We start from the raw sequence: 27,252 nt of genomic DNA on the forward strand, positions 1-27,252 counted from the left end.
AATTTCTGATTGGAAACACTAAAGGGGATTAACACACTTCTGACAGTCACATCAATGACCACTTAAAGAAAAATAACTTCGATAATGATGTAAAATGAATGTAGTCATGGAGTATGTGATTGAAGTATGTCCCCAGATTATTTCTCTAATTAATTTTTAAGAATAATTGGGGGGGGGGATTTTATGTACTTAATACCTTTGTAAGGCCTTTCTGTTACCATATGGCTACTCACTTTTCAACCAGTTGGCATATAAAAAAAAATAAAATCCCATTTAATGCTGGTATCTGCAAACTTGTGTGGCTTTACTCATTTTGTTCAGTCACTAAAACATATTTTCCTGGACAGATTCTAATTTTCCTGGACAGATTCTAATTCTCATCAACACAAGTATGAGAATTCCCACTACTTAAACAACAGTTGTTCAATTCCCATACAACTAAAAACATCTGAAGGATATGTTCTGTATTGCAAGAAGTCCTAATTAATTCAGTAAGTGCAGTGATAGTGACAGCTCACTGGACTGTACAGTCTGGACTGCAGAACTCCAACATGGTCTTGCAAAGAGCTTTACAAAGATCCAGCTCTGCAAAGCTGAGCAACAAGACTGGAACCTTAGAGTAACTGGTTCTCTAAAGGCTGAAGCGTACATATGACTCTAGGTTCCTGCTGGGCTAACATTCTACTTACTTTTATATGGCTGATTCTACAGAAATGGTACGAAAATCTGTCCTGGGCAGTAATTAACCCTAAATTGTCTAAGTTTAATATAATCAAGGTGAATATAACACAGCTGTAGATTGAGAGAGAATGTGTACAGGCATAGTACTGGGCAGACAACATGAAATTTGCCCCAACAGATTAGACGACCAGTCAGACTTTAGGTTGAGCAGCGCTTCAAGCAGTGCCAAAAGGAGTTACTAAAATACTAAAAAGAAAAAATAAAATTACACAAGACGGTGCAGCTTTCACAGCTGTGTCCATGACATAAAACATCTTTTTCGGATATCTGGCAATCATCATGCCTTTGTTAGGACAACAGAAGTAAAAGACCTCCTCTTATGTATACAAATTAAAAGTGGAATAAATAGTTTTATCCAAGAGTTTAGAATAAGCCTTTTAATCCAGCTATAATGAACCATAATCTTTAAAGTTATAGGTTATCCAGACCACAAAAAGCCTTGCAAATCTTGCATTGCCTATGTATAATGATGAACTGAAATCAGTAAAGTTTTTAACTAATTTTGGAGGGTGGGGAAGAAGGGAATGGAGAATGGACAGAGCAAGGAATATACAGTCTCTAAAAATATATATCAGTTTTAGAGAATAGAAAGTTTAAGAAATTTAAAAGTAATATTTACATTTTTAAAACTCCTTCTACTGATGGGACTCAAGTTGCCCCTAAGTATAGTTCACATCACTAATACCAGAAGTATGTTAAATAATGTATCTTTCTGTCCTGGCTTTCAAGCAAAATGCACAGAGCTAATAAGAGAAGACACAACTGCATATCAGATCACACAATCCATTAGTAATCTGTTAAAGCAACACATTTTTAAGATTTTTTTTTTTGGAGATCAAAATCTAGAAATAACTTATTAGAAAACTTTAAAGGCCGTAAGAAATGCATTAAGTATTGCACACAAACAGGCAAACCAAAACACAGTTTATACAAAGCAAAACACACTAACAAGTACAGGATACCTGCAGTTGGATCTTTGGCTAAAGCATTGTCCAAGGCACTTGTTATGGACTGGAAGAGGTTCATCTTCTGAGTTTGTCCTGTGTGAAAGTGATCGTTTAGCAATTTAGTTTGGTTCAAAACACAAAGTACATTAGAAAACACTGGTGCAAACGTGACTAAAAACTTTAGTTAACCATCAAAAACAAGATCCCTGTTAGGAGTACGCAAGATTCATTTCCCGAATAAACTTAAATTATGGGATAGACGAGATTGAGTATGGTATACTTCGCAATCCCAAGGACTATAATTCTACTACATTGCATGCAACCATTTTTAAAAAAAATTATGCTCTTAGCTAGAGAAAATGCAGCTTTGCAATGCTCAGTCAAACACCAGGAACAATGACTAATACAACAGTTTTTTCAAAGGAAGAAACTTTTCAAAGTATTATTGTTCTGAGGACTGGGATCCTTTCTGTTAAGATTCACCAGATCTCATTAAGCTTATTTCATCATGCTTTAGTTACATTTTTCAAAGCACCAGCCTTTCCCATTTACAGACATGTATCATTATCAAGTTTTTTAGACCACTGGCCTGCTCTCTGCACTGCAGTTAGAAAGTGTCAGAAGCATCAAATCCATACTTCAAAGAAAGACAACTTGGTGCCAAAATAAGCAAATGCATGAGACTGCTGTATTCAAATCTTTGAATTTTAACTGAAATTGAAAGAAATTGAAAGAAAACCTTCAAACCAAGAAAGGCTACTGGAGTGCCTTTCTTCATTCCAGCACTACAGGGAAAAATAAACGGGCCTGAAAGCAAAGATGGACCAAAAAATAGGCCAGTCCCCACTGTTGTGAGCAACTCATATTCTCCAAGCAAATAAAATAATGCCTTAGAAGAAACTGAATGAATAAGAAATTGGGTGGCTGACATTTGGTAACTCTTTAACCAGCAAGGCCTCTAAGTCATGACCAGAAGCCACAGCCCAGCAGAATGCTATCTATCAACACACACAGCACATAAAGAATAAAAAAAAAAAAAAAAAAAAAAAAAGATGGTTTGGCAAAGATTCCAGACAAACGTAACAGGTGTTAGAATTCAGAAATGGGAACTACATACTATTTCCAGTAGCTACAGTACCTCTCACCAAACATTCAGCTTCCCTTTTTCCTACATTGTTAATTAACTTTATTATTTTTTGTTAAAAGGTTCATGTCATGCCAAACCAGAGCTGAGTAGCTGCATTCCTTGGTAACTTCACTGCACAGAATCACAGAATATGCTGAGTTGGTAGGGACCTACAAGGATCATCAAGTCCAACTCTCGGTCCTGCACAGGACCATCCCCAAGAGTCACATCGTGTGCCTGAAAGCATTGTCCAAATGCTTCTTGAACTCATTACACTTTACCTGGCCCTTTAAGAGGAAAATGTAAAAAAAAATTGTTATGGGAACTGTTGAAATTATATGAAAGTTACAAATAAAATTTACAAATTCAAGGGTAGGAAAGCTGGGGAACAGCAGCTGTTTCTCCCTTTCCCACATCACTGGGAAGTCACCACATCACTGAAGTCATCCACATCAGTGCTTAGTCCACATCAGTCCCTTTTCGACAAGATACATTCCTTCCAGTATTTGATATAAATAAATGCTTATTATTTAAGCCACTGTCAGGAGCTTCTCACACAGATAGTTCTGACTTTCTTCTTCTGCTTATAAAACAGGCTTTCGTATCAGCCCTTGCAGGGAAGGGGGAACTAATTGTGCCCTTCAGATGTGAACTGTGAAGCTGGAAAAGCGTTATCTCAGCAATATCAGGTTCAGTATTGGCAAAATTTTGCTTTACTTTCACTACTTTTCACAGAATTTCAAAGTGTATTTTAACTCACAGGGAACTAGTTTTCTATTAGTAAATGGCAGCAACTGGCCCGCCCCACTAGAACTTCTTCACCATCATCTCAAGCAGTGGCCTGCAGCACACAAGCTTTCTGCTGTGACATCCTGGAGACCTGTACCTCCTCATCACTAATAGAAAAAGATGAGAAAACTCTCAGCCACCTCTGTTAGTCACGATGAAGCTGCAACTACAAGATGTCCAACTGAGTAACACCTTCCCAGAGGACAGTGACATTCATGTGAGAGAAACAGCTATTCTGCAGCAGCCAGGCTGCTTCCAGGTGAACATGGCACTGGTCATTTGCAGGGATGTATCTCAAAAGTTAAGTCAAAACAGCAACTTTCATCATTTCCAAGTGATCTGTGTTTACTCTCAACCATGTGACCACAGGGACGACCTCGAACTTTTCATCGGACAGCAGCCTTTATTCACCGCAGGTTTATTATCACGGTCATGACCTAAGTAGGCAGTACAAAGCTCGGGGAGGATGTCAGTGAGTAGGTTACCGCCAGATGCGTTATCGCTGGGAGAGGGGCCGGGGAAGGCCTCGCAGGTCTGAGCAGACGAGGGGCCGGCCTGGCGCAGGTCTGGCACTGACCGCCCGAAACGTTTCACCACCCGAGGCACCAGCGGCCCCGCCAGCGGCCCCCGGGGGCCTTCCCACCCACAGCCAAGGACTTCCGCGGAAAACCCGAGGGCTGGAAGCGCCGAGGTCACAGCGGGGTCACACGGCCTAAGGGGGGTGGAGGCGGGGAGCTCCCACCCTTCTCTCTCTCTCTCTCTCTCTCTCTCTCTCTCTCTCCCTCCCTCTCCCTCCCTCCCTTCGCTCCGTCGCGGCCGGGAGGAGGCGTCCCCCAAGGAGGCGGCGGGGCGGACCCGGCGGCAGAGCGAGGTTGAGGGCGGCCCGTGGGATGGACCCCGGCCCAGTCCCGCTCTCACCGTACTCGCTGGGTGCCGGGTCCGGCTGGAAAGCGAAGTGAGCGGCGGCCCGGCGGGGCGCGCCCGGCAGCGGGGACAGGCGGCCCCAGAGCCTCGCAGGGAGCGCCCCGCGCAGCGCCCACCCCGCCGCCGCCATCCCAACGCCGCTCTCCGGGGCCGCCGCCACCGCCGCACGTTCTAAAGAGGCGGGGTCCCGGGACGGCCTTCCGATTGGCCACGGCGGGCGGGGGACGGACCAATCAGAGGCCGTCTCGCGGTGGGTGGAAGGGGAAGGAGGGGGAGAGGAACGGGGGTTTTGCTGCGCGTGCGCCGCGCAGGCGGAAGGGGGACGGTGAGCGGGGGCGGTGAGCGGCGCGGGCGCGTCGTAGCTCTTGCGGTGCTGCCACAGCCGCGGCTGAAACCAAAGGCTTCGCCTCTCCCTTTAAACGCTTTTCTTTCGTTCCACTGGGGTTGTCGCGTCGCCATCCCAGAATCGAGAAATCGTTGAATGGTTTGAGTTGGGAGGGACCTTAAAGATCAAGTAGTTCCAACCCTCTTGCCACGGGCAGGGACACCTTGCGTTAGACCGGGTTGCTCAGAGCCCCATCCAGCCTGGTCCTGAACACTGACAGGGATGGGGCATCTACAGCTTCTCTGGGCAATTTGTTTCAGTGCCTCACCACCCTCACAGTAAAGAATTTTTTCCTGATATCTAATCTAATACCACTCTCAGTTTGAATCCATTCTGTCTTTTCCTGTCGCTGCATAGTCCTGTAAATAGACTCCCTCCATTTCTCTTCTAGGCTCCCTTCACAAATATCTGAAATCCTCAAATTCTCCCCCAGCAGGTGGCCCGGAAGGAGAAAAAGAATTCATAGACCTGCAGATATTACTTGTTCCACTCTGTCTCTCAAAACCTCCCTCAACTGCACATCCAACCTGACTCTCTGTCTTATTTTTAGTTTTTTCCAAGGACTTATTTTCCAAACACTCTTGCTAATACCTTCATTAGATTTTCTTAGTGAAATTATTTGTTTTATTGACATTATGGTCTCTCATATGTACGTATTTTCCTTGACAGGTTTTATAAAAGCATTCTTTCTCATGTTCTCCTTACCAAAGTGACCACCTCACATTCCTTCTCCAGATGCTCCCATTATCCAGGTGAATCTTCTTGCTCTACTTCTGCAGCCGTTCTTCCTCCTTATATCCATCATGGACATCTTTTAGTTGCCTCCACGTCAATCCTTTCTCTTTTGTCGGTGTTTCACATCTTGTCCATACACATGCCTCTTCATCAACCCCTTTCATGCAGCCTCTAACACATGTGACAGGCCCCTTTGAGTTGTCTGTGTTGTTATCTATAAGACCAACCATGCTGCTTAAATTTTCACTTGCTCCAAGAACTCTAAACCTTACCTCAGAGAAAGAAACTAGAAACTCGAATGATATGTATATGGCATCACCTCTTTCAAATGACAGGGCTCAACCCTGCCTGAATATGGCCTTGCTTTAAATACTGGAATACAGGATTTCATATCTAACATGAAATATGTATTACTGTCACAATTAGATATTCTTTTTTTTTCTGTCTGAGTTCCAAGACATTACTGAATATCCCTGTATCCCTGTAATGACCACAGGACCACTTCAGTGAAGACTATTGTTTTATTATGTATTTTTGTGAAAAAATATTTTTTGTTTGTATTTCGAATTTCTTAATCATTGAGATTTGTGCAAAATGAAAGGCTTAATCCTGCTGCTAAATGAGTAGACCATTCACTTGCAGTTTAACATGCCCCTTATCCTTAGAGACTGCTGAGAAAGTACTCAAGATCATGAGATAAACAAGTTCTAACATATACCAGTATATCCCATTAGACAAAGATAGAATTTGTTTCTAAAGGTGGTGAGAATTCTAATAAGCAATAGAAAAGCAATCTTTGCAATGAAAGAGGAGTATAAATATCAAATATTGAGATTGCTTCCAGCTTCACTGGAAGGCAAAACATAGATCTTTGAAAAAGTTTAGCAAACATCATAACCATCAAATGATATATAACCATTTATTTGTATGGCTAATAGTGGAAGAGATCACAAATATCCAAATTTACTATTTGAAATATTTTGCTTCTTTCAGAAAGCAGTGTATTTGAGGAGGAATTTAGCTCTATTGCACATTGCTGTGGCCAGATCTGCAAAATTTATAAATGGAGAATAATAGTATAGAAAGTAATTACTGTACATGTAGGTCTGTAATCTACTACTTATATGTCAGTTGTTGGATCTGTGAATTGCTAAGATCACACTGTAAACTGTAAGATATATTCAGTTTATGTACAGTTAATATTTGCTATGCTGTGTTATTTATAAAATGTAGCAATGACCTGGTCAAATATTCCAGGAGATGCTTCAGTTTTCAGCATAGGCAGATAAAGGATATTCCTTCATGTCTGATTGAAGTGACTGTTGTCTCCTACACCCGGTGATATATGGAACTTGAAAAGGAAAAGAATGGTCATGTGGTATGTTACAGAGGAAGTTATAGCATTTATGATGGAAGGATGGACTTCTGTAAGTCCACATGTAAGATGGGTTCACCTGCTTGTCAGACCTAGGTGAAAGAGAAGAAAGTATCTGGAGATACTAAGACCTAAATTATTATTGTCTTTTGAGTACAAAAGATGATTTGTCCACATGGCCTTGGGCATTTGCACTGGTACTAAAAAGAGAAGTGGGCAAAGAGGTTTATCCAAATGTACTTTGGCTGACCAATATGTTAGCAAAGATAAGTCCTAGCATTCATGTCTTTCCAGCTCTGATGGGGTAATAATTATATCCATGTTGTTGCTGATATATGTTATGATATTCAAGCAACTTTAATTACACTTTGAAGTCAGCTTTCTCATTTGGAATTTGTTCAGTCACTTGGGGTCACTTCTGTTAAATCTATACACCAGACATTTAAGAGCTGAAATCAGCTACATTCCCCATCTGTGTATTAGTCATTGTGCACACTGAATGTTGTTGACAACCATTAAAAACTCTGGCAGTGATTACTATTAGTTCTGAATAATCATGCAGAGCAATTAATGAGGATCTGATGATCACAGATCACATTGACATGGACCAGATTATGCCCATGTTTATGCCAGCATCAATCAGATGTAACTCCTTTGAAGTCCATGTTTTTGCCTGTGATTGACATGAATCTAATTGTGAGCAAACTGCATGTATTGGATTCTGACATAAACATATGGCTTCATGTCTACTATTCTGTTCCAAAATCTCTCAAAATTTTTACATAGCTTGCAGCTGAACGTTAAACTCGTCACATTTCCCACTGGATGTTGCTTTATTTAAATTACATTGCTGTAGATGAGGAAGCATCCAGGTGATTTATGTTGCATTCCTTCAAGAATAGTTGGTTTTCTGTCAATTCTGCCTGGCATGTATAGAGCTGCTGTAAGTTTTCCTCACTGCTCTGTGGTTCATTAAAAGAATTTTGTAGCATGTTTCCACCCCAACAGTTGATTAGCTGATTCACCCTCTCTTATAGGAGCTACTAGTAAGCACTTTTGTCATACTAACCCTATGTTTTGGCACTACAGCCGTTTTTTTGCTTTGATTGCTGTCCTCTATGTTACTTCTACACTAGTTATCTGCTTCGTCCTTCTTTTTCTGTAGTTTACTGGTACTTTGGAGCTGCTTTCTCCCATCCTTACTTTCTCAGACAAATGGATTACTTTACTGGTTAGGGACAGTCATCTCTTTCTTGGATACGTGAAAAGAAGTTGTAACATTTGACCTGTACATTGTCAGTTCTGTACGGATTAGACCTGTGAACAGAAAGGATTGTCTTACCCCTAAGAACAAGTAAGACAAACTGCACAAGAGCAGAGCAGTAATGGTTTTGATCAATGGAACTTAGAAGTAAATGGTTTCATCTTAGGTTTTATAAATGTCAGGGAACCTTTTGCAATTTAGCAGAGAAATTATTTTACACTTTCATAAAAAGCAGACCAGAGGCACTGGTCCAGCCAAGCTGTAGTCTGGCAGAGAGCAGGAAAAAAAAAGGAAAAGAAGATTTAATGGAGTAGTTTTGTACTCATTTGCATGCCAGGCCAGAAATCATCCAGTTACTTCTGACATATGACCCACCTCTGTGGTAAGAGAGTGCATCCCACTCAGTCTAAAATAGTAACTGAGCTTTTATCTGCAGTTGCTTTTTAGATTTTTAGACACTGCACCATAATGATTGCACTCAAGTTGAAGACAGTCCTATTTTAAAATTACATGATAAATTCATAAAATTAAGTGAATCAAGACTAGAAACAGTAGTGTTTATCCACAGAGATGTTATTCAGTTTTTTTAATAAGACATTTTAGTGTTTCATAATTACGGGAAGAGAATCCCATTCTCCGCTATTTAATTCAATCAGTTTTAATTGCCTTGAAACCACAGAGCATATTTAACTCTATTTTCTACTGTGACTCAACCTAGAAATACCTGTCCAGGGAAATGATTTCTAATAGTTGACAGCTCATAATTCTAATGCAAAAAAAGTCATAATGAAGTCCAATTTGCACAAGCAATAACGTTCACATTTCTATCCTGGGGATAGTTAAATATAGGAACAATTTACCTGAGAGCATTCTGGATTCTCATTGCTTGCATTCTTCAAGTAATAACTAGATTTCTTTGTAGAAGATGTACTGTAGCTCAAACAAAAGTTACGATCTTGATAGCAAAACTACTGGGTGAAGTCATACTAAAATAATCTTAGTAATACCTTGCAGTTCTAAAATATCTGTTGTTGTTCAATAACAAACAAGAATTCCTATTTGACCAATCAGGAAAGTACACCAATAAATCTTAATCAGATTCAGAAACAAGTGGAGTGATGGATTCTTCATATATATTGTTCAAAAAGCAAATATACAGAAGTCCTGTATTCAGGATTTTTAGGATACAACATATCCACTCCTCAGATCATACATAAAATATGCTGAGATATCTCCCTGATATTTTGATAATATACTACAGTACAGTGGTCAGTTTTGGTGTCTGCTTATAGTATAGCCAAGTTCAGTGAAGTTAAAAACATGTGGTTGATCAACTTATGTCAGGACATACTGAGCCAAAACCTTGCTGCTTCCCCATAGTCATTCATTCCCCTAGAGCACAGTGTAGTTCCCATGTCTTTTTAAGTGAGCTGCCTGTTTCATCCTCTATAGGTAAGCATAATTCCGTATTTTTCTGCTATGATTTTTATTAGATCACTATCTGGTTATTTTATTGACTAATAGAATCAGCTCTGATTTAAATTATAATAACCCATAAAGCTATCACATATACAGTTAGAAAAATGTTACAAAAGGAGATAGAAAGAAAAACGCACTGTCCATGAATTATCTTTTGTCAGAAGATATGGGTTTATTCAGTTTGGGTGGCTTTAAGTAACAGTCATGTGATCTAAAGAAGTCACCTTTGGATCTCATGAGTTCCCAACAGATTTCCACAGTGTTCTGCCTACTGCTGGCAGGTGCTGCCCTAGAGATAAATATGTACCAAGCAACATGTTTGACAGGTTTCAATCAGTGTATGAGATTCTGTTCTCCTTGCCACAAGCTGACCTTGAGCTGCTGATAGGAGTGGGAGCTGTGATTATTTACAAAAGTAACAAATCTCACCCTATAATGTTAATAGTAATTTCTGTAAATTCAACATACAGAATTGGTACTCCACCAGCGAGTGAACAAGTGAAAGTCCTATTCCTGCTATACAATAGTAAAGTGTGCCATTAAGTATGGAGACATCAATTCCTTTTCTTCACCTGTCCATCTGTTGCACTAGTATCCATAGCCAGAGAAGCGGTATTGCACAAGTCAGTGCAGTATCCAGACCCACATTTCATTGCTGTCAAAAGTGAGAAGATTGAAAACAACTGTATTCAGGGTGTGAATATTCAAAGCTACCGAAAAATAGATCATACTCTAGGGACACCTGTGCTACTAATTTTATAAAAGCAAAAAACCCCATACTCAGGCTGTCAGTTCACTTAAATTTAATCCAAATGGCAGGGGTTTTTCCTTCTACATAACTTTTCTTTTAGTTTGACCATCTGTGCAGTTAGAGGATGTTCTAGGTATTTTTTCATAGGCTAATTTAAAAAGGTTTCAGGTCATATTCAGATTCTGATGCTGCTCTCTGTATGGCACTGGTGTCTACACGAAGGCAATCACCCACCTGCAGCCACCTTTAAATAAAGCAGCTGGTTGTGCTATTTATTATTACTTCTCTTTTCCTTCACCCAATCAGTTTTCTTCATCCCAGCAAAAAATGTCTAGGTGCATTTTAATTTTAACATTAAAAGAGTGTATCTTTCTGTGTATGTGAAAATCTTTTGACTAAAGATTTTCTTCACCACAGAGTACCTGCAAATTCTTTTGGTCACCAGTAAAAGCAGGAATGCTTAATACTCATGCAATTCATATGGCCCTGGGGAAATCCAACACCCATTCAACATTTCTATGCCTCATTCAGAAAAACAAGTAGGTTGTGGCAATGCTATACATTGATATTTTGTAATTTTCATACAAAAGATTGTTTCAAATAAGTATATGACAAACTTCTGCCTAAGTTTAATTTAGATGAATGGAATATCTTGTAACAGGTTTTCAGTGGCACCCATAGGCAGCACGGGCATTTAATATAGAAATACAGCTTCACCAGGATTTAGACTAAATTAGGCAGCCTGGATCTTACAAAATGCCAGTAACAGTAATTCACATTTTTATCTCTAACCTTCATCTTTCTCCATATTTAAATAAATATATCAAAGTCTATTAGAAATAGCGTAAATTGGGTATTGTCTTACTGATTCGTAATTTTTCATGTATACCATTAGGTGGCAGGGAACAATAAAGATTTATTTGATGAAATACATATTTTGAAATACAGATCTATCAGATTGTTCTCTCCACCCTTTTTGAATCAGATTTCCTACTGTGAACTGTCAAGAGCTTTGTTTAGTTAATTATTAAATGACTTACCAACAGGGCTCATAGCTTTCATCAAAACTGCTTCAGATTTCACTTCTGTGAAATCCTTCTGTGAAATGAGAAAAAAAAAAAACAAGGCATATTCATCTCATTGGGAGTTCTTTAAAAATTAAATATCACCGCAGTTGTATCACTACTTCTAACTTTTAGTTCTGCTTCTGGTCAGGCTAAATCCGACTGAAATTAGCCCCCAGGCTAGTCCAATTCAGTGGGCATTGGTGGAAGGCAAGAAAGTTTATTATTCTTTTGGGAGCCTTGGTTCTAAACTAGTTGTAAGGGCTAGGCTTTTGTCTAGGTCCAGCTATAAATAGAGACTTTTTACATAGCATAGGTACAAGATTGAACTGACAAGGGTTAAATACCCAGTCTGACAGACAGGTGGGTGCATGTAAAAAGATAGGGAATTTATACTGCCAGCAACTTTTGTTTCTCTAAATCTGGGTGGTTGCTGGTATTAGAGCTGCAGTGGATGTCACTGGTGAAAGGGTTGGTGGCAAGAATCACAGGGCAAGACTTGTCTGCTTAATAACTCACTGTATGATTGATGTCTGGGAAGTTAATTGCACTACTAGTGACTCTGTAGGAGATAAGGAAACCCATGCTCAGCATTTCCCAGAGACATGGAATTAAGTCCCTTGGAAGAATAGCCCTTAAGAGATTTATTCATATTCCCTCAAACTTTTCTAGTGTTGTCAGTAGGAACAGCACCATATTGTCACATGTGCTTAAATGGAAAGTCCCAGAGCAGATTTTTCCATATGTTTATGTAATAAACTCATGCCAAAGAAAGAAGTAACAATTCCAGAAAATATTATACAGCTGCAGTTTGCCATTCCCACTTGTTAAATTAACACTTGAAAGGAGGAAAAGCACAGGAGGGACATTTTCTTCATTTGTTATTGATTAGTCTGATATGCAGAGAAATTCAGCTCAATGCAGTTTTAATGTGACTTCGTGAGTGACAGTAGAGAGACTGAAATTCATTATTCATGGAAAACTGTGTGGTAGCAACTCACAGAACACTTACATTGTGTGTCTTTTGTGCCAGGCAACTGCCTCTGGAAGCAAGGAGCCCTTTGTTCCCCCAGTTCAGTCTTGGCATTGCCTGAGAACACTGACAGAAAGTACACAGGTTTTAAACCCAATATTTATGAAGTCTACATGTCTGCTTGAATTAGAATTCAGTATTGTAGTCTTTGAATTTTAGTCATTGTGTTGTATCCACACAGTTCAGACATAGGCAATCTTGTGGGAAACTGTGTATCTGAACATGAATCTTCTATGTTTAAAAATGCCAAACCCAATAATAATGATGGTACTGCAAGATGACTTAAGCAACAGATTCTATTAACTTGGATTGCAGAAAATCAGATTCTTTTGAAATATAAATACTCCATGCCTGTGCATATCATAGTCCCATGGCCACCATGGCTGTCAGTATAAAAGGTAGGTCGTCTTCAACAGAGATTTGTTTCCTTCACAAATAATAGATACAGATTTTAGAAAGCTGTCAAACAGGACTGAATCTAATTCAGCATGCTGTCAGCCATAGCACATTGGTACTCCAAATGGATAAGTCCAGCAGTCAATCTATAGATCACCCTACCCTGTTTCTACCATTTAACTGTCTAGATCATGGATCTCCCCAGAAAGGTGCAACATAGCCCTGGAGATCATGGGAGAGGGGCTGCAGTGTGTTAGAAGGTTGAGCTTGGATCCCGTGTGAAACCAAGCAAGCAATATTTTTTCTGATGCACTGTGAGCCTCTCAAAAGTAAAAAATTGCTGTCTTTGATGAGAAACGGGAGTCACTAAACAAGTGTGTTTCTCAGAGAGGATTGTGTTCAGTGGAGCTGTGCAGGCTCTCTGCCATGAACAGGTAGGTGCCATGCAGTGCCATGCAATGCGAGCTGCGTGCACAGTACAATTTGCCCCTGGAGTCCTCAGCACACTGTGAGCCCTGGAGTGGATTACACATGCAATGAGCTTTGCTTGCACACACTAATGCTGCTGCTGAGCTTTCACAGTGCCTAACAGTACATTGGTTAATGCTGTTGGTTCAGTCTGGGGCAGAGATGATTTATTTATCTTTGTGGGAAAGGAAGGAACAACCATAAAGATGAAGTTGATCACTTATTGTGCCTTATATTTTTAAAACCACGGGTAAGTATCATGAAGATTTGGATCTTCAGAAAGGAAAGATCTTGCCAGTCTGCATAATTCAAATGTGAGTTACCACATGCCTGAAGCTAGGAAACACTATTTATCTGTTATCGGTCTGTTTTCCTTATGTTCTTCACAGTTTTATCAGAAATGTCAAGAGCTGTGTACTCAGCTGAGCCCATATCCTGAAGATTTCCTTTTGTACCTTTGGTCCTTTCATTGTTTTACAATCAGATGTGAAAGTCTGCCCCAGAAGAAGATACACACATTCTGAGATATTTTAAGAATGCAAGGACCTAAGCAAGATTCGGTCTTACTGGATCCCCCTTAGAATTTACAGTTGTTTGCAAGAGTGGACACAAACAATTTTTTGATTTCTCCTGAGCTGTGTCCACGAGGACAAAGTTAAGCACCCTTTGCAGGATTTTCTGTCTTCCATCTAATTTCTGAGGTGGATGTAACAAAGACAAGAACTTGAAAAATTATCGACCTCAGCACAAAAAGAAAAAAAAATTATTTCTATTCTGCGTCATCTCCTTTTTAGAGAAAGCATCGAACAGTTTGGTTTTGTTTTTCTTGAAATGTCTATGTAATAAACTGTAAATTTGTACTCTCCAGTGCTTTCTTTTGAGGATCTCTCAGTAACTTAAATATATTTCAGAATGCAAAGAAGGGATAATACTGCACTGTAAAATAGGAGGAAAACCATTGGTCTGAACTAACTCAGATTAATGAATGAAAAGTTTCCTTTGAAAGAGAGATCTCAAGCAGGACAGGTGAGTTGGAAAAGTCTAAACATTCAGGAGATCAACAGAACAAAGTGTATTTCCTAGGCATATGATGAATTTGTGAAGACTCATGCTCTCTAACATCTTACTCTGTCTTCTCTGCTAGGCTTCTCACATCACCCAGAAGTGAGATTAGTGGAAAGGAAAAAGTATGCTTTCTTAGTACACTTTCCCTAGCATGCTGAGAAGATGATAACAAGAAGTAGGATGAGATAGAAAACAGGAGTGGTTTTGCTCTGGTCTGCAAGATTTACATTGCAGTAGAAGAATGCCTAAGGTTGTTTTCCTTCAAATGTGCCAAGAGGTGGTACAAGACCTACTGATGGTTTCATATGTATTGTTAAAGCTACTGCCTACGACTGCACATATTCAGCTTCTTGTGAAAGACTCTTACAGGCAAGACCAAAGGAAAAATTACTCTTGCAAGCAATGCTCTACTTGCCCAAAACAAACAACAGCTAGGGTGGCTTGTGTAGCAATTTGTAGGAGGAGGTCTGAGAATTTTCATCTTTTCTTTAAGGCTGGAATTTAGCAAACTAACCTGAAGGGTAAGAGAGGAAGAGGGATGCAGCTGCAGAACAAAATAAAAAGACTAACTGATAAAGAAGAATAATTTGAGAAATAAATTGCAAATTTTCGCTAATGGAAAGTGATGTGAAAAAGCAGGCAGATGACGGAATGGCAAAAGAGAGAATTAGGGAAACCAGTTGCAACAGAGGAGAGGAAGATATGGTAGAGATAGCTAAGAGGTGGAGTCTCAGACAGAGCAATGAAGCCTTATATGATACTGACATAGAACAGGAAACAAAATGACCTCCAGGTGAAAGATAGAACAGATGGGAGCAAATCTGAGATTTGCTTCTGTAACAGAGAGATTCATCCTCTGACTCAAGCAGGTCAAGTGAGCATAATATTAGATCATCAGTCAAAAATGAGAATGAGATGTGACCAGAAGTTGAAAACTATCAGAGTAGGGATGGCAGGAGGGGCTGACAGAGGCAGATGGATATGGGACAAAACTGTTGTCTATAAATATCTTGGATGAACACATTGAGTGAGAAAAGCTATTTGAATTGATGTTGGTACAAGAAAGAATGTGCATATAATAGCTGTTAATAACGTAGAATTGGAATTAGAAAGTTCTGGAATTAGAAAGTTCCTAACCATCAGATCAGGAGGTTCTGTCCCATTATGTATAGGCTATGCAAATACATCCTAGATTATCATCAGGTGGAGCTTGATAAATTTTGGGATGCAATCATGTACAAGATCAATATCCATGATGAGTGAGACCAGATTGGATGTTGTAGGAGGACCTTCCTAGTCCCTGCCCAAATCTTATTTTCCTAATAATGATGCTATTGACTCATATATATTGACCAGGACAGGTGCAGACAGACATATATTTGCCTCACTCACTTTCCAAGCCAATTGGATGCCACCCACCTCTGGAATCTGTGTATCCGGAGTGGCCCAGGGCTGTACCCAAGTTGTTAAATCTGTGGAAATACATGACTTTCAGACCTGAACTGGCTTGCTTTTGCCTAACTTGGAGTGTGGGCGAGGGAGTCCCCACCTATCCATACACCCTCAGAAGGCTGTGCAGGGCTCACATGTTCAGTGCCTCAGAGGAGTGTGAAAACTACTTAGATTAGGGGTGCAGGGACTGTAGCTGGGTTGAGGGGACTCAAGATCTTGGAAGAAATGTAGTAGCAACATCTGCCATCCAACAGCATGCTCAGGAACTGCATGCAAAATCTCTGTGGTCACTCCTGTATGCAATGTGATGTTTGGGGGCAGACTAGTCTGACACACCAACATTGTGTACCATGTCACCAGTAGTGGCACCTTACTCGTACACCTTTGATTGCCCTCCCCTCAGTTGTGCTGAGTTCTTAGACAACACTGCACGGTGGAGATGGTTCCTCCTGATTAGAGTATCCTTTCCTTGTCTGTCATACTTCACGTCGTGCTCCCGGAAGCTGCAACCCCCTGCTCATGCTGCAGTGATCACAGCCATCTACTGCATCATGTTCCAATGCACTGACTGATGCTTGTATATTTGGAAGCAAATGTTTGTCTATTATAGGCGTATGACAGATTATTTTTAATTGCTAATAAGAGCCTGATAGGGAAAGATTATTAGACCCTTCACTGTGTGGTCATTTGCATAAACAAGACATTTATTTTTCACACTAAATTTCCATTTTGCCCTCCTAGTAAAAATCTATGGTTTGTGAGTGTGCGTGTGTCGGGCTGTTTCCGCTGTGACTGAAATGGGACCATTCCCACGCTACTTGAAGCTTTGCATTCTTGGCTCCTGAGATTATCTGCTAGCAGATAGCTGTGGCCATGTCTTCCTTTGATGAAGATGTTCTTATCTTAGCTGAGGTGTGGAGTGCTTCATCTTGCAACATTTCTGCTACCCCCCCAGGCAGAGAAAGAGAGAGAGAGAACACAGTAAGAATGACAACTTGTACTTTCCAAATCACAACCTCATAAGGGCAACAGCTGATAACAAGCCCAAGCAAAACTGAATTACTGACTCACCCTCCTCTCTCCTGGCCTACTGGGAAAGATTGAGGATTTCTGTACAATTGGTATCACTGGCTTCAATGAGATCCTTTTTTTTGTCATTAAAGGAACTGAAGCTTCTTTAGACTATAAATTTATTATAGAAACTTGTCTCCATTTTTTTCCCTGAGTTAGGCTGCTTTTATCAACAGACCTGTGGTAGAAATGGGGCATATGTTTATTTCCATGTGTACCTATATTAATATGAAGTACAGAACTGCATTTTTCACGTACCCATACCCTACAATAGTGGCTTGTCTGCAAATTAAATTGTGTCTAAGACTGAGAGTATGACTTACAAGTGCTTTCTAACAAAAGTGAAATTTTAGGTTTTGAATGAAGTAGCTTTGTTTCTACAAAAGAGGTAGAAAAGGCATTCCACTGGAAAAACAAACAAACAAAAAGAAGCAGCATAGGAATATTGATACAGATATAGATAGGACATAGACTGAAGAATGACCTATATGTGTCTTTTTAGTGATTTCTGGGCAGGTGAATAAAATCAGAGAACTATTTTTCTTTCCAAGCCTATATCAGGTTTCATTAATTAGAAATACACCTTTAGGTTAAAGCACAAGTCTAAAACATATTGTTTAAAGACCAGGACTGCAAATCCAAGCATGCTTCTAATGTTAATTAGAAAATGCTGAAGTTAATATTGCAGGTGCAAACCAGATCCAGAACATTTCTGTATACGTCATAGAGGTGGGATTAATCTCACTTTTACCATCTGAAAGTTGGACAATGAATCACAAATAGTCAGGTGGGTTCCTTAGCTGTATCAATAGGCAGAGGTAAAGCAATTAATAGTGTGGTTCATCCAAAATTAAGGTAAGTATGAGAGAAGGGAGGCATACCTCCCTCAGAGCATGCCCTCTCTCTGTGCTCTAGGGAGAGTGCAAGTGATTCGCTCGCAAGGTGGGTCCCACCATAGCAAATGACATGTTATTTTTACTCGGTGCTTACTAAATCTTACTCTTCAGTATCTTCTCTTTTTATCCTTTCCCTGTAATGCATAAGCCTCTGCATTATTTTAGTCTGTGCTGTTGAATATATCATAGAATACTGAATTTATTAATTTTCAGTGTGACTTTCTAATGTGCTCAAGTACAGTATTTGTTAGCTCTTTACAAACATCGATTATTATCTTCAAAGATGTGTCACAAAAAGAGGTAATATTATACCCACTTCCTTTTACAAAAGAGGAATGAAAGTGTCAAGATCAGAGTTGTTGAAAGCTTCCCTGAACTTTGAGTGTGCACAGACTGATTTTGTGCTTACAGCACTATGCATTATTTTGGAAGTGTGAGACACAGCCTATTGGGACCTGGATTGCAACTGTGAGACCCTAGTGACTTCTGCAAACCACCATTTCCCAGGCCTTGTGTTTGCCACTGTGAAAAACAAAAAACTTTTATTCCAGTTAACGCTGTTAGTTACAGCCTTTTTCTGGGACACTATCACTCTGGAATAATGCCACCTGAATTCGCTTGGCTGGCCCACACTCTGTAAGGTGTCATTTGTCCAATTTAACTGTAAGAGCATTGCTTCTGTCACTGTAGATCCATTTTAATCCATATTCTGCAATGTTAGTGCTGCAAAAAAAAGCAGCTGAGCCTTAGGCAACAGCAGCCTCCTCCATTGCACAGTCATAACAAATTCCACCGGTACAGGCCATTCTTTGCTCCAAGTAAGGCATGGAGTCCTGAGGGGAAACCACAGGAGTTTGTAATCAGATCACTAAAAGAGCTTGTGATAATATCCAGAAGAAGTATGGAGTAAGATTTCGCAAGTAAACTGAATTTACTTTTTCATTCTTGATTTTGCAAATGTAGATTCTTCTAACAATTTACAAATATTGTACACTATTTTGAACAAGTCAGCAACCGGGAGAGGAAAGATGTCTCTGAGTGAAAGCTCTGCCTGGGTCATCAACAGCACTAGATACTTTATTTGGCAGGTTTCCATCAGCTAAGCTCACACACTAAGTGACGGCGATACTGTCGTCTCCTGGGCACTAGAGGGAGATGGATACACATTGTTGGTGGATTCCACAGCTGGAGAAACAGTGCTTCTGGTTTCAATTCCAGAAGCTAAAATAAGTGGTGACAAGCCTTTCTTTCCTCATTGTTTCTCTCTCCCTCTCTCTTTCTTTTTTTTTTTTTTTTTTTTTTTGCGGGGAGGAGGGGGAAGCAAGGATTTTCCCTTGTCTTCCTTTTGCCTTCTGTTCATTTCTGTCTCTGCTTCTTCATTCCAATGCATTATTTCCACTGGCTTCTAAAGGCTGTCTTGTGCTGTGCCTTTCCACCTTCCAGGGAAAGCTCCTGCTTTTGCTCCTAACCTCTGCTCATGATCCCTCTTCTCACCTGTTCCTGCCTGTTTCTTGTACCTGCATAGCCTCCACCTTCATACGCAGTTTATTTACAGTAGATACAGATTCTTACTGTCCTCAGCAAGACAGTGCTTACATAGAGCATTAGCTCAAAGTTGTTGAGGTTTTTAATTGCATAAGGACTAAAGATGTGATTTGTTAAAGACATGTTGAAGGACTGAATCTTGTATTCAGAGAACAGTGAGGTGAGGTCCATGAGTATCAGATCTTGTGGGAGTTCCCTCTGAAGCCTGGTGTTTGCCTTCACGGTAGAAGGTCAAATCATCTTGAAAACCCAAGCTGTTGACTGTGATCATCACTGTGGAGTGCTAGGCATTCTTTTCAGACAGCTGGTTACATAGACACACACCAGGCTAAGAGCCATCAGCGAATACAGCCCTATCTTCCAGGTGAGCCAAGCCATGGGAACTTGTTGGCATTGTGCCCTCCAATTCAAGGAGAGTTGAATTGAAGCCATTGTATATCTTACAGATAAAGTCAAACACCTTGCAGTAGATTTTGATAAGAAGCAAAGTTGGGAACAGAGACTGTCTGATATGTTCTCAGTAGTCTGAAATTCAGGCTACTGAACCATGAGCCCTGTCCTGGGTTCAGGTTGTTGATGAGTCACTAAGCAGGACTTTGGCTTATGAAAGTAAGCTGGACTCTACACAGAAATGAGCTCTATTAATAAGCTACTTCTGTCCCCCTCTCCTGCCTTTTTTGATCTCCCTTGCTCTTCCTCTCTCTAAGCCTCCATGACTGTTTCTCATTTTGCATGTTTTCTGTATTTTATACCTCTGTCTAAAATTCCTCACTCTTCCCATTGAGCTGAGGGTATTTCTTTCCCTCTCTGCTCTCTTCACAATAGCAATGGGAGCACTGAGATCAGAGCAGAGATCCTCTTCCCATTCCCATTGCAGAAGCTGCTACATGTGCAAGGCTAGCTGGGTCCTGCTCCTTCCGCCCGGACCTGCACTGCACTTTCATTGTGCAAGTGGAGCATCTGTTGTAGAGGTAGAAGCTCTGTTGTAGAGGTTGTAAGGACTTGGGAGGTGTTTGAGAGAGAGAAATTTGTGTGTCTACTGCCAAATGATATTGTTGATACCAAATGTACAAATACCATTTTTGGATGTATACTGCTTGGTTAAATTTTAAGAACAGACAAAAATCAAATGTCTTGAACTAATGTTTTTATTCAGTATCACAAATAACTAAACATGGAATATCCTGTTACCGTGCACCAGTTGGTCTGTGGCAACGCTATTGAGCCATTTTAACAAAAAACCCTGCTGAAAACTTCTGCTCTGAGGGCTTTCCATGGAAAATATCTGTCCAAAAAGCTTCACTTCTGAAAGGTTTGGTTAGCTTGTAATATAAGAAGGTGAGTTTTGTTGACTGTAGAGGTTGTTACTTCCATGATCACAAGTACCCAGGGACTTGGTTTATATTGTTTGGGGTTTACTTTTTTCCCCTTATTTCTACAATTTATTCCTCAATTACCAAAGTGGGGGGAAAATGTGTAGCCTTTTGTCAAAACTGGTAGGTAGTAAACTCTTATTATTTTTTGAACTTCTTTTTTCCTTGGTTGACTTTAAAAGAAAGTCCTTTGAACATCCATCTCTGTTGATGTCCATTTGTATATATATATACATATATATAAATAGAGTTTTCTTATGATTTTAGCTTGACATTCTAAGGCAGTGTGCATTAAGCTATCATACTCTTTGTCCTCTTGTCTGTCTACCTGCCTGTCAGTACCCATTTGGTGAATTTGACACCCCTTGCCAAACAAAACTAAATTGGACCTACTACTGAAAAAACTCAGAAATTAATTCCTCTAAGTTTCATGGAAACTATTTGCAGAGGAATGGGACAGGTAAGGGATTCAAATACCTTCCATTATGACAGCTAAAGTTTAAGCTTAATGGTTTTTTTATCCTGACAGATGACAGGTCAGCACACACGTGCTGTCTCTTCCCCAGCCAGATGGATGGGCAACAGCAAGATGTTAAGCGGAATGCTGTAGTGTACTTGGAGGTGGAGACGTGGAACTCTTGCAGTGAGAGGTGGAGGAACAGATTGTACACATCTGTGGGAAACCATATTTTAGCATTTCTGCTGTCCAAGGAACATCTGACATCTGTTCGAAGAGAAGTGAAGGTAATTATAAAAGGATGCAGGGAGGGCTAAAGGAAAAAGGTCGTAAATATGTAAGAAACTAGGCTACATTACTTTTGCTGTTTATGGCATGACACACTAGCTTTCAGCCTTTGTTATTACTATCCTGGAAACAATCCTGAACAACGGCTTTTTTTGTCTAGTCAACAAATTTTTTATTCATGTTGTTCAGTTTCTTACTTAGGGAAGAACTTTGTAAATAATGAGAGAGGGATTTAATGCCCACAGTTTACTGCAAGACTTAGAAAAGAACATATAAAAAGCAGTTAGTGAGGGGGAGGTCCATCAAGCAATTACAGCCAAGGGATTAGAGTTCTCAGTGGAACAAAAAGGGGATTGGGATCGGGGACTGACATCCCAAGAAAAGGAAGGATTTATACTGATTTTACCATTGACCAACCTTTTATGTATCTATTCATCATCAACTGAATAAAATTTACCGTTGCCCCTGCTCCTGAAAGCCAAAACTTCTGTAAAGCCAAAAGCGTATAGTATAAACAGCTGTAAAAATGCTCACTAGAAATAATATGGTTGAACCTAGCACAACTGGAAAGTATGCTGGTGCTCCTAGGCAGTCTTTGATTACTTTAAACTAAGGATTTTTGAAAGCACACAGAATCATGAAATGCTTAGATTTCTCTGCTTTAATTCTAAAATGTTAAAAAAATACTTCGTACAAAAAAAAATATGGCTTACAAAGATGCATCAATGATTTGTTTGAAATGTGTTTATTTAGTTCATAATAACCTCTCATCTCTTCAAAATAGGTATTTGAGAGCTCAGATGTCATGTGTTTTCGAAGGCGGTCTGGCTTGATATATAGTGTTTCTAGAAGTAATACATTTAGGATGGCCTCTCCTAGGAGGGGCCTGAAGAAGAGCTCTTCAATAGCATCTGCATCAATGTCTCGAAGAGAGGCAATCAGCTGAAGAATTGAAGCAAACCTGCCCAGGTTTCCATGGAACATTGTTGAGACAAACTCCATCAAGGCTTGCTGAGCTTCCTGCTGCAGTGTTTGTACATATGGGAGACATTTTAGGACACAGCGTCCTGTCAAAACAAAAAGTAAAATAGCAAATCTTGAGTATACATTTCTGTTCTAAGCCCTTCAATGGATTTCTGGCTTATAGAACTACTTTCTCTATAGAAAAATAAACAGTTCCTAAATACACTTTTTCCTAAAAGAAGATACGTGTAGTTCAATAATTTGAAGGAGCATTGAGCAGCATCATAAGCACATAGGAATCTGGCCTGTTATATTAAAATCTGGCTTTGCAATAATACCCAACACAGGAAGGATGTGGACCTGCTGGAGCAAGTCCAGAGGAGGGACTTAAAGATGATCAGAGGGCTGGTGCACCTCTCCTATGACGACAGGCTGAGAGAGTTGGGGTCATTCATACTGGAGAGGAGAAGGCTTCAGGAAGACCTTATAGCAGCCTTCCTACACCTAAAGGGGCTTTACAAGAAAGCTGGAGAGGGACTTTTTACAAGGGCATGGAGTGATAGGACTAGGGTTAATGGCCTTGAACTGAAAGAAGGTGGGTAGGTTTAGATTAGGTATTAGGCAGAAATTCTTTGCTATGAGAGTGGTGAGACACTGGAACCGCTTGCCCGGAGATGCTGTGAATGCCACAACTCTGGAAGTTGACCAGAAGGCCAAGCTGGGGCTTTGAGCAACCTGATCTAGTGGAAAGTGGCCCTGCTTATGGAAGGGAGGTTGGACTAGATGATTTTTAAGGTCTTTTCCAACCCCAACCATTCTATGATTCTAGTGTAGAACCTACATTCCATCATGCTGCCTGCCACTCTCTCAAAAAAGGAACTTCTTTAATGATAGTAAGTACAACATCTGTGCCACAAGAGATCAGCCAGGGCAGAAGCAAACCTTTGTCATACCTGTCATACTTCTTATCCCAGTGATGGCTGCTACAGCTGCATGCCTGGATGTCCTGTTGAACTCCAACTCATAACCCAGCTCTTAACTGCTTTGTATCTGGCCCTTCCCCATTGCCTCAATCAGTTTTGGTGGTCCTAACAGAAGTAAAACATTCAGGGTGGGAGCCCTCATGAGGTACTTCACGATCCAAGAAAGGGTTTACCATTGTCACTGCTGGTGGCTTCCTGAAATCCTCTTAGAACTGAGGCCTGCAGAATATTAACATTTTGCCAAACATCACACCAAAACTTGAAAAGTTTGAAAATGTGCTGCATGTGTGTAGAAAATATTTTCTGAGTTTGGTGGAAAGTATTAAAAAGTTTTTAAAAATAGTAATTGTGAAATAACAGCTGTACAGATTTGTTTGCAGCAAAGGGCAGTTTGGGGCTGTGCATAAGCCCTGAGTACCTGTTTCAGCTCGGAGTTAGACTGTAACTGTTTCATCTAGAGTCAGTCTAGGCTTACCAGAAGTTCTCTAGGCTGTCTTCGGCAGCTTGTGGGGAAATATTCCAGAGAACGGGTTCATCCCACCTATGAGCTAGGTGACATTCCTGAAACACTGGAATGTGTCTGCAGACAGCATCAAGGGCTGCTGGCCCTCTCATACAGCACCCTAGAGAAGCACCAGGCCATAGGAGGCAGAAATCCAGAACATAACCCTGCTTCTGCTGCTTTCTCCTCAAGTGAAAATCTCATTTTACCCACAGAGATAATAAAAATGCCTACTAGTTAAACTGTGTAAGCTGCTGCAGATGAGGCATTTCTCTTCTTAGCATCCCCCTGGATATAGCTGGAGGTTTTGTTTAGCTTGATTTTACTGTGAAAAAAACGACAAAATAACTTGCACTGAAACAAACTCCACTGATTCGATGGTGCAGCACAGACACACAAGGCAATACCAAACATCTGGATGACATTACACCTCAAAAGTCAGAATCTGAATCCCATTGGAAACAAATATAAAGTCATACAGCTTTTGAGCAGCCTATAAACCATTCACCACAAGAAATATAATGGAATAACTGAAGCATTCATGTATCCTTTTGGTGCAGTCTGAAGTACAGCACACTGCTGACAGTGCAGCCAACAGCAGTGATTGCTGTGGAAGGAGCTGAGGATCTGAGCCAGAGCAGGCTGGAGTCAGTAAGTCTTTCCATTTACTTTAGTGTACTTAGAGCTCAGCTTTTAATGACTCATGCACTCCATGGTGCTGACTGAGGAAACCTTCCTTCCTAAAGAGCCTGAACTTGGCATCTGAAATGAGAGGATGCAATCACTAGTTTTAGTTTGCTCCATGATTGCTGTTGCAGGCTTTGAGTGTAGTGATATTAAATTATATAAATAAAGAATATAAATAAATAAAAGCTGTGTAACATCAACGCAGCATCCTTTTGCCTCATTGATGAAAATCACTTGATAAGGATTATTTTATCTTCTCCAGAGTTCTTATTACAGAGGAAGTCTTTGTTAAAATACTTCCAGTACTCACATTGTGTACCCATGTACCATCTCTCCTTTGCAGTACTACGGATGAGGCTGCTGTATTACCTTTGAACTGAAAATCAGTTTGAAGTGACACTGTTAATTATTTATGACTTAAAATTTGTCTAATAGAAGCTGTTTTGGCCTACAGTGGGTGACCTACTGCACACAGCCAAGGTACTGAAATAAACCACTTCAGGCAGAAAAGTCATTAAATTGTGGAATATGGATTTTTGAGAAATTTAGCTGTATTCATAGGCAAGAGTAAAACTAAACATTTGTCTATATACAATTAAAAAGCCAAATGTCTCTCTAAGCCCATAATAATCTATGTAGTTTTCAGGAGGACTCACCAGAATTAAAAATAATAATTCCTTTAAGATAGGCATATTCTTTTGCACTTATGTCCAGGTCCCAGCATTTCCACAAGAGATTCTTCATCTTCTGAACTTTTGCCAAAGATGCTCCTGGTGATGAGCTGCCCAGATCATTGTTAGCTGTCAAAGACTGATTGAGGAGGATTTTTTTCAATAAACTAGGGACTGAAATCTCTCTCAGATCAAAATCCACCCCTTCTTGTGCCATGCCCAGGACAAAAAGAGGGGCCCAGTTCTGCTGTATGAGAACAAGCCAATCATCCAAAGGCATGTGATAAAAAGAAGGCAAGTTTCTAATAAAAATTGAAGTCTTCAAGAGCACTCCAGAGGCTCTTCTGCACATGGCTTCTGGTGTTTTCAGGACAACTCTTCTCCTGTCCAAGCAACAGCAGTCCTTGATTCCTGTGGAGCAGTGGGGACTGTGATGCTGCTGGTGCCACTTGGTCTCACTTCCATACTCTTTGTTAAGGATCTGGCACAGGATGCTCTTAGTATGGTGTGTCTCATGCTGACATTTCCTGCATTTCTTATGTGGGATCTTGGTAGCCATAGAGCCAGAGTTCCCTGTGACAGGAAACAGCATGTGGGGAGCTATGCATCAACAGCAGGAGAGAGCATTTCTGCCACACAGTGAGGCAGTGCATGTTTTTTATATACACAGGCAGCTGAAAAGTAATATGACCTGATCTGTGAAGTTACCTCGAACTTTATTTGCACCAGTCTGTTTCGAATGAGGCGGGGCTGCCGGCTGCTGGTACCACACTGGGCTGCCATAACTCTGGGCCAGCAGAAGGGTTCACACCTGCTGAGGGCACAGGCATCACTTACCATGGTGCCCCAGTGCAGGCAGGCTGCCCCTGGCCTGCTGCCACCAGGCAGTGGCCTTTTGCCAGCTCTATAACACATACAGCCTGCCCCTGAGGGGAAGCCTGGGAAAAACTATGACACCAAAAGTGAAGAAGGAGCAAGTTGTCTATGTTTTTATTGGTACACTGACATTGCCCACTAACTAATGCTCCTGAGGGCACAGGAATGCATTTATACTTACAAATGATGCTGTGTCACCAGGCACTTCTGTTTCTTGTTTAAAGGAGCCATCTGAAGATGCTGTGGATGTTTACCATTATTTTTCATAGAGCACTTAATAGTGTTCATTCTTTACACTGTAACTAACAGGATGTGTGACATCTGTGTCCCGGGGTTGGAAATCCCATGTTTAGGAATTGTTTCATATTTCTGTGAGATTTGAGAGAAACTTCAGAGAAGGTCAGCTGCTATAGCTCATGACAATGTTATCTCTTGCATTTCAAAAATGATAATTTCAAACACAGAACATGTGGACTTAGAATTATAGAATCAATTGGTTTGGAAAAGATCTTTAAGATCATCGAGTCCAAACATTAACCCAGCACTGCCAAGTCCACCACTAAATCGTGTCTTTGAGCACCACATTTACATGTCTTTTAAGTACCTCCAGGAATGGTGACTCAACCACTTCCCTGAGCAGCCTGGGCATCTGGCATCGATGTAGAATAAGACAATCCAAGGCATCCAGTACAGTTTCCTCCTTTATTTCAGAATACTTCTCCCAGACTTACTGTGTAATTAAATATTCCTCATACAAACCAATGAAGAAAAAAATGGCATTTTGTACTGCTGCATGTGTGAACTTCTGTAGCAAAGCGAGAGCTGAATGATTGAATTGTCAGGACTCTTCAGTGAACATCAGGGGACATTAAGTAGCAGGAACAAAAGGAACTCAGCCTAGATGAGAAGAAATTGATACTTCAAGTTTTTGTTACTTCACACTCTC

The 27,252-nt window shown here is 40.4% G+C and overlaps 2 protein-coding genes across 2 annotated transcripts in view; both read right to left on the minus strand.

Moving 5' to 3' along the window:
- BCKDHB (branched chain keto acid dehydrogenase E1 subunit beta) overlaps window positions 1-4,638 on the minus strand; it is a 117,408-nt gene extending 112,770 nt beyond the window's left edge. Inside the window, 2 exon segments of the mRNA XM_032681735.1 lie at window positions 1,704-1,781; window positions 4,522-4,638. Of these exon segments, the coding sequence (XP_032537626.1) occupies window positions 1,704-1,767 (64 nt within the window). The 5' untranslated portion in view covers window positions 1,768-1,781; window positions 4,522-4,638.
- Window positions 3,955-26,034, minus strand: LOC116784060. Its single transcript, XM_032682238.1, has 5 exons — window positions 25,416-26,034; window positions 22,338-22,691; window positions 10,338-10,420; window positions 4,527-4,915; window positions 3,955-4,315 (listed from the first exon to the last, which is right to left on the minus strand). The coding sequence occupies exons 1-5, from the start codon at window positions 26,020-26,022 to the stop codon at window positions 3,955-3,957; spliced, it is 1,794 nt and encodes a 597-aa protein (XP_032538129.1). The 5' UTR covers window positions 26,023-26,034.
- Window positions 26,035-27,252: the final 1,218 nt, after the last annotated feature.

This window comes from Chiroxiphia lanceolata, chromosome 3 (assembly GCF_009829145.1).
Source record: "Chiroxiphia lanceolata isolate bChiLan1 chromosome 3, bChiLan1.pri, whole genome shotgun sequence".
Lineage (NCBI taxonomy): Eukaryota > Metazoa > Chordata > Aves > Passeriformes > Pipridae > Chiroxiphia > Chiroxiphia lanceolata.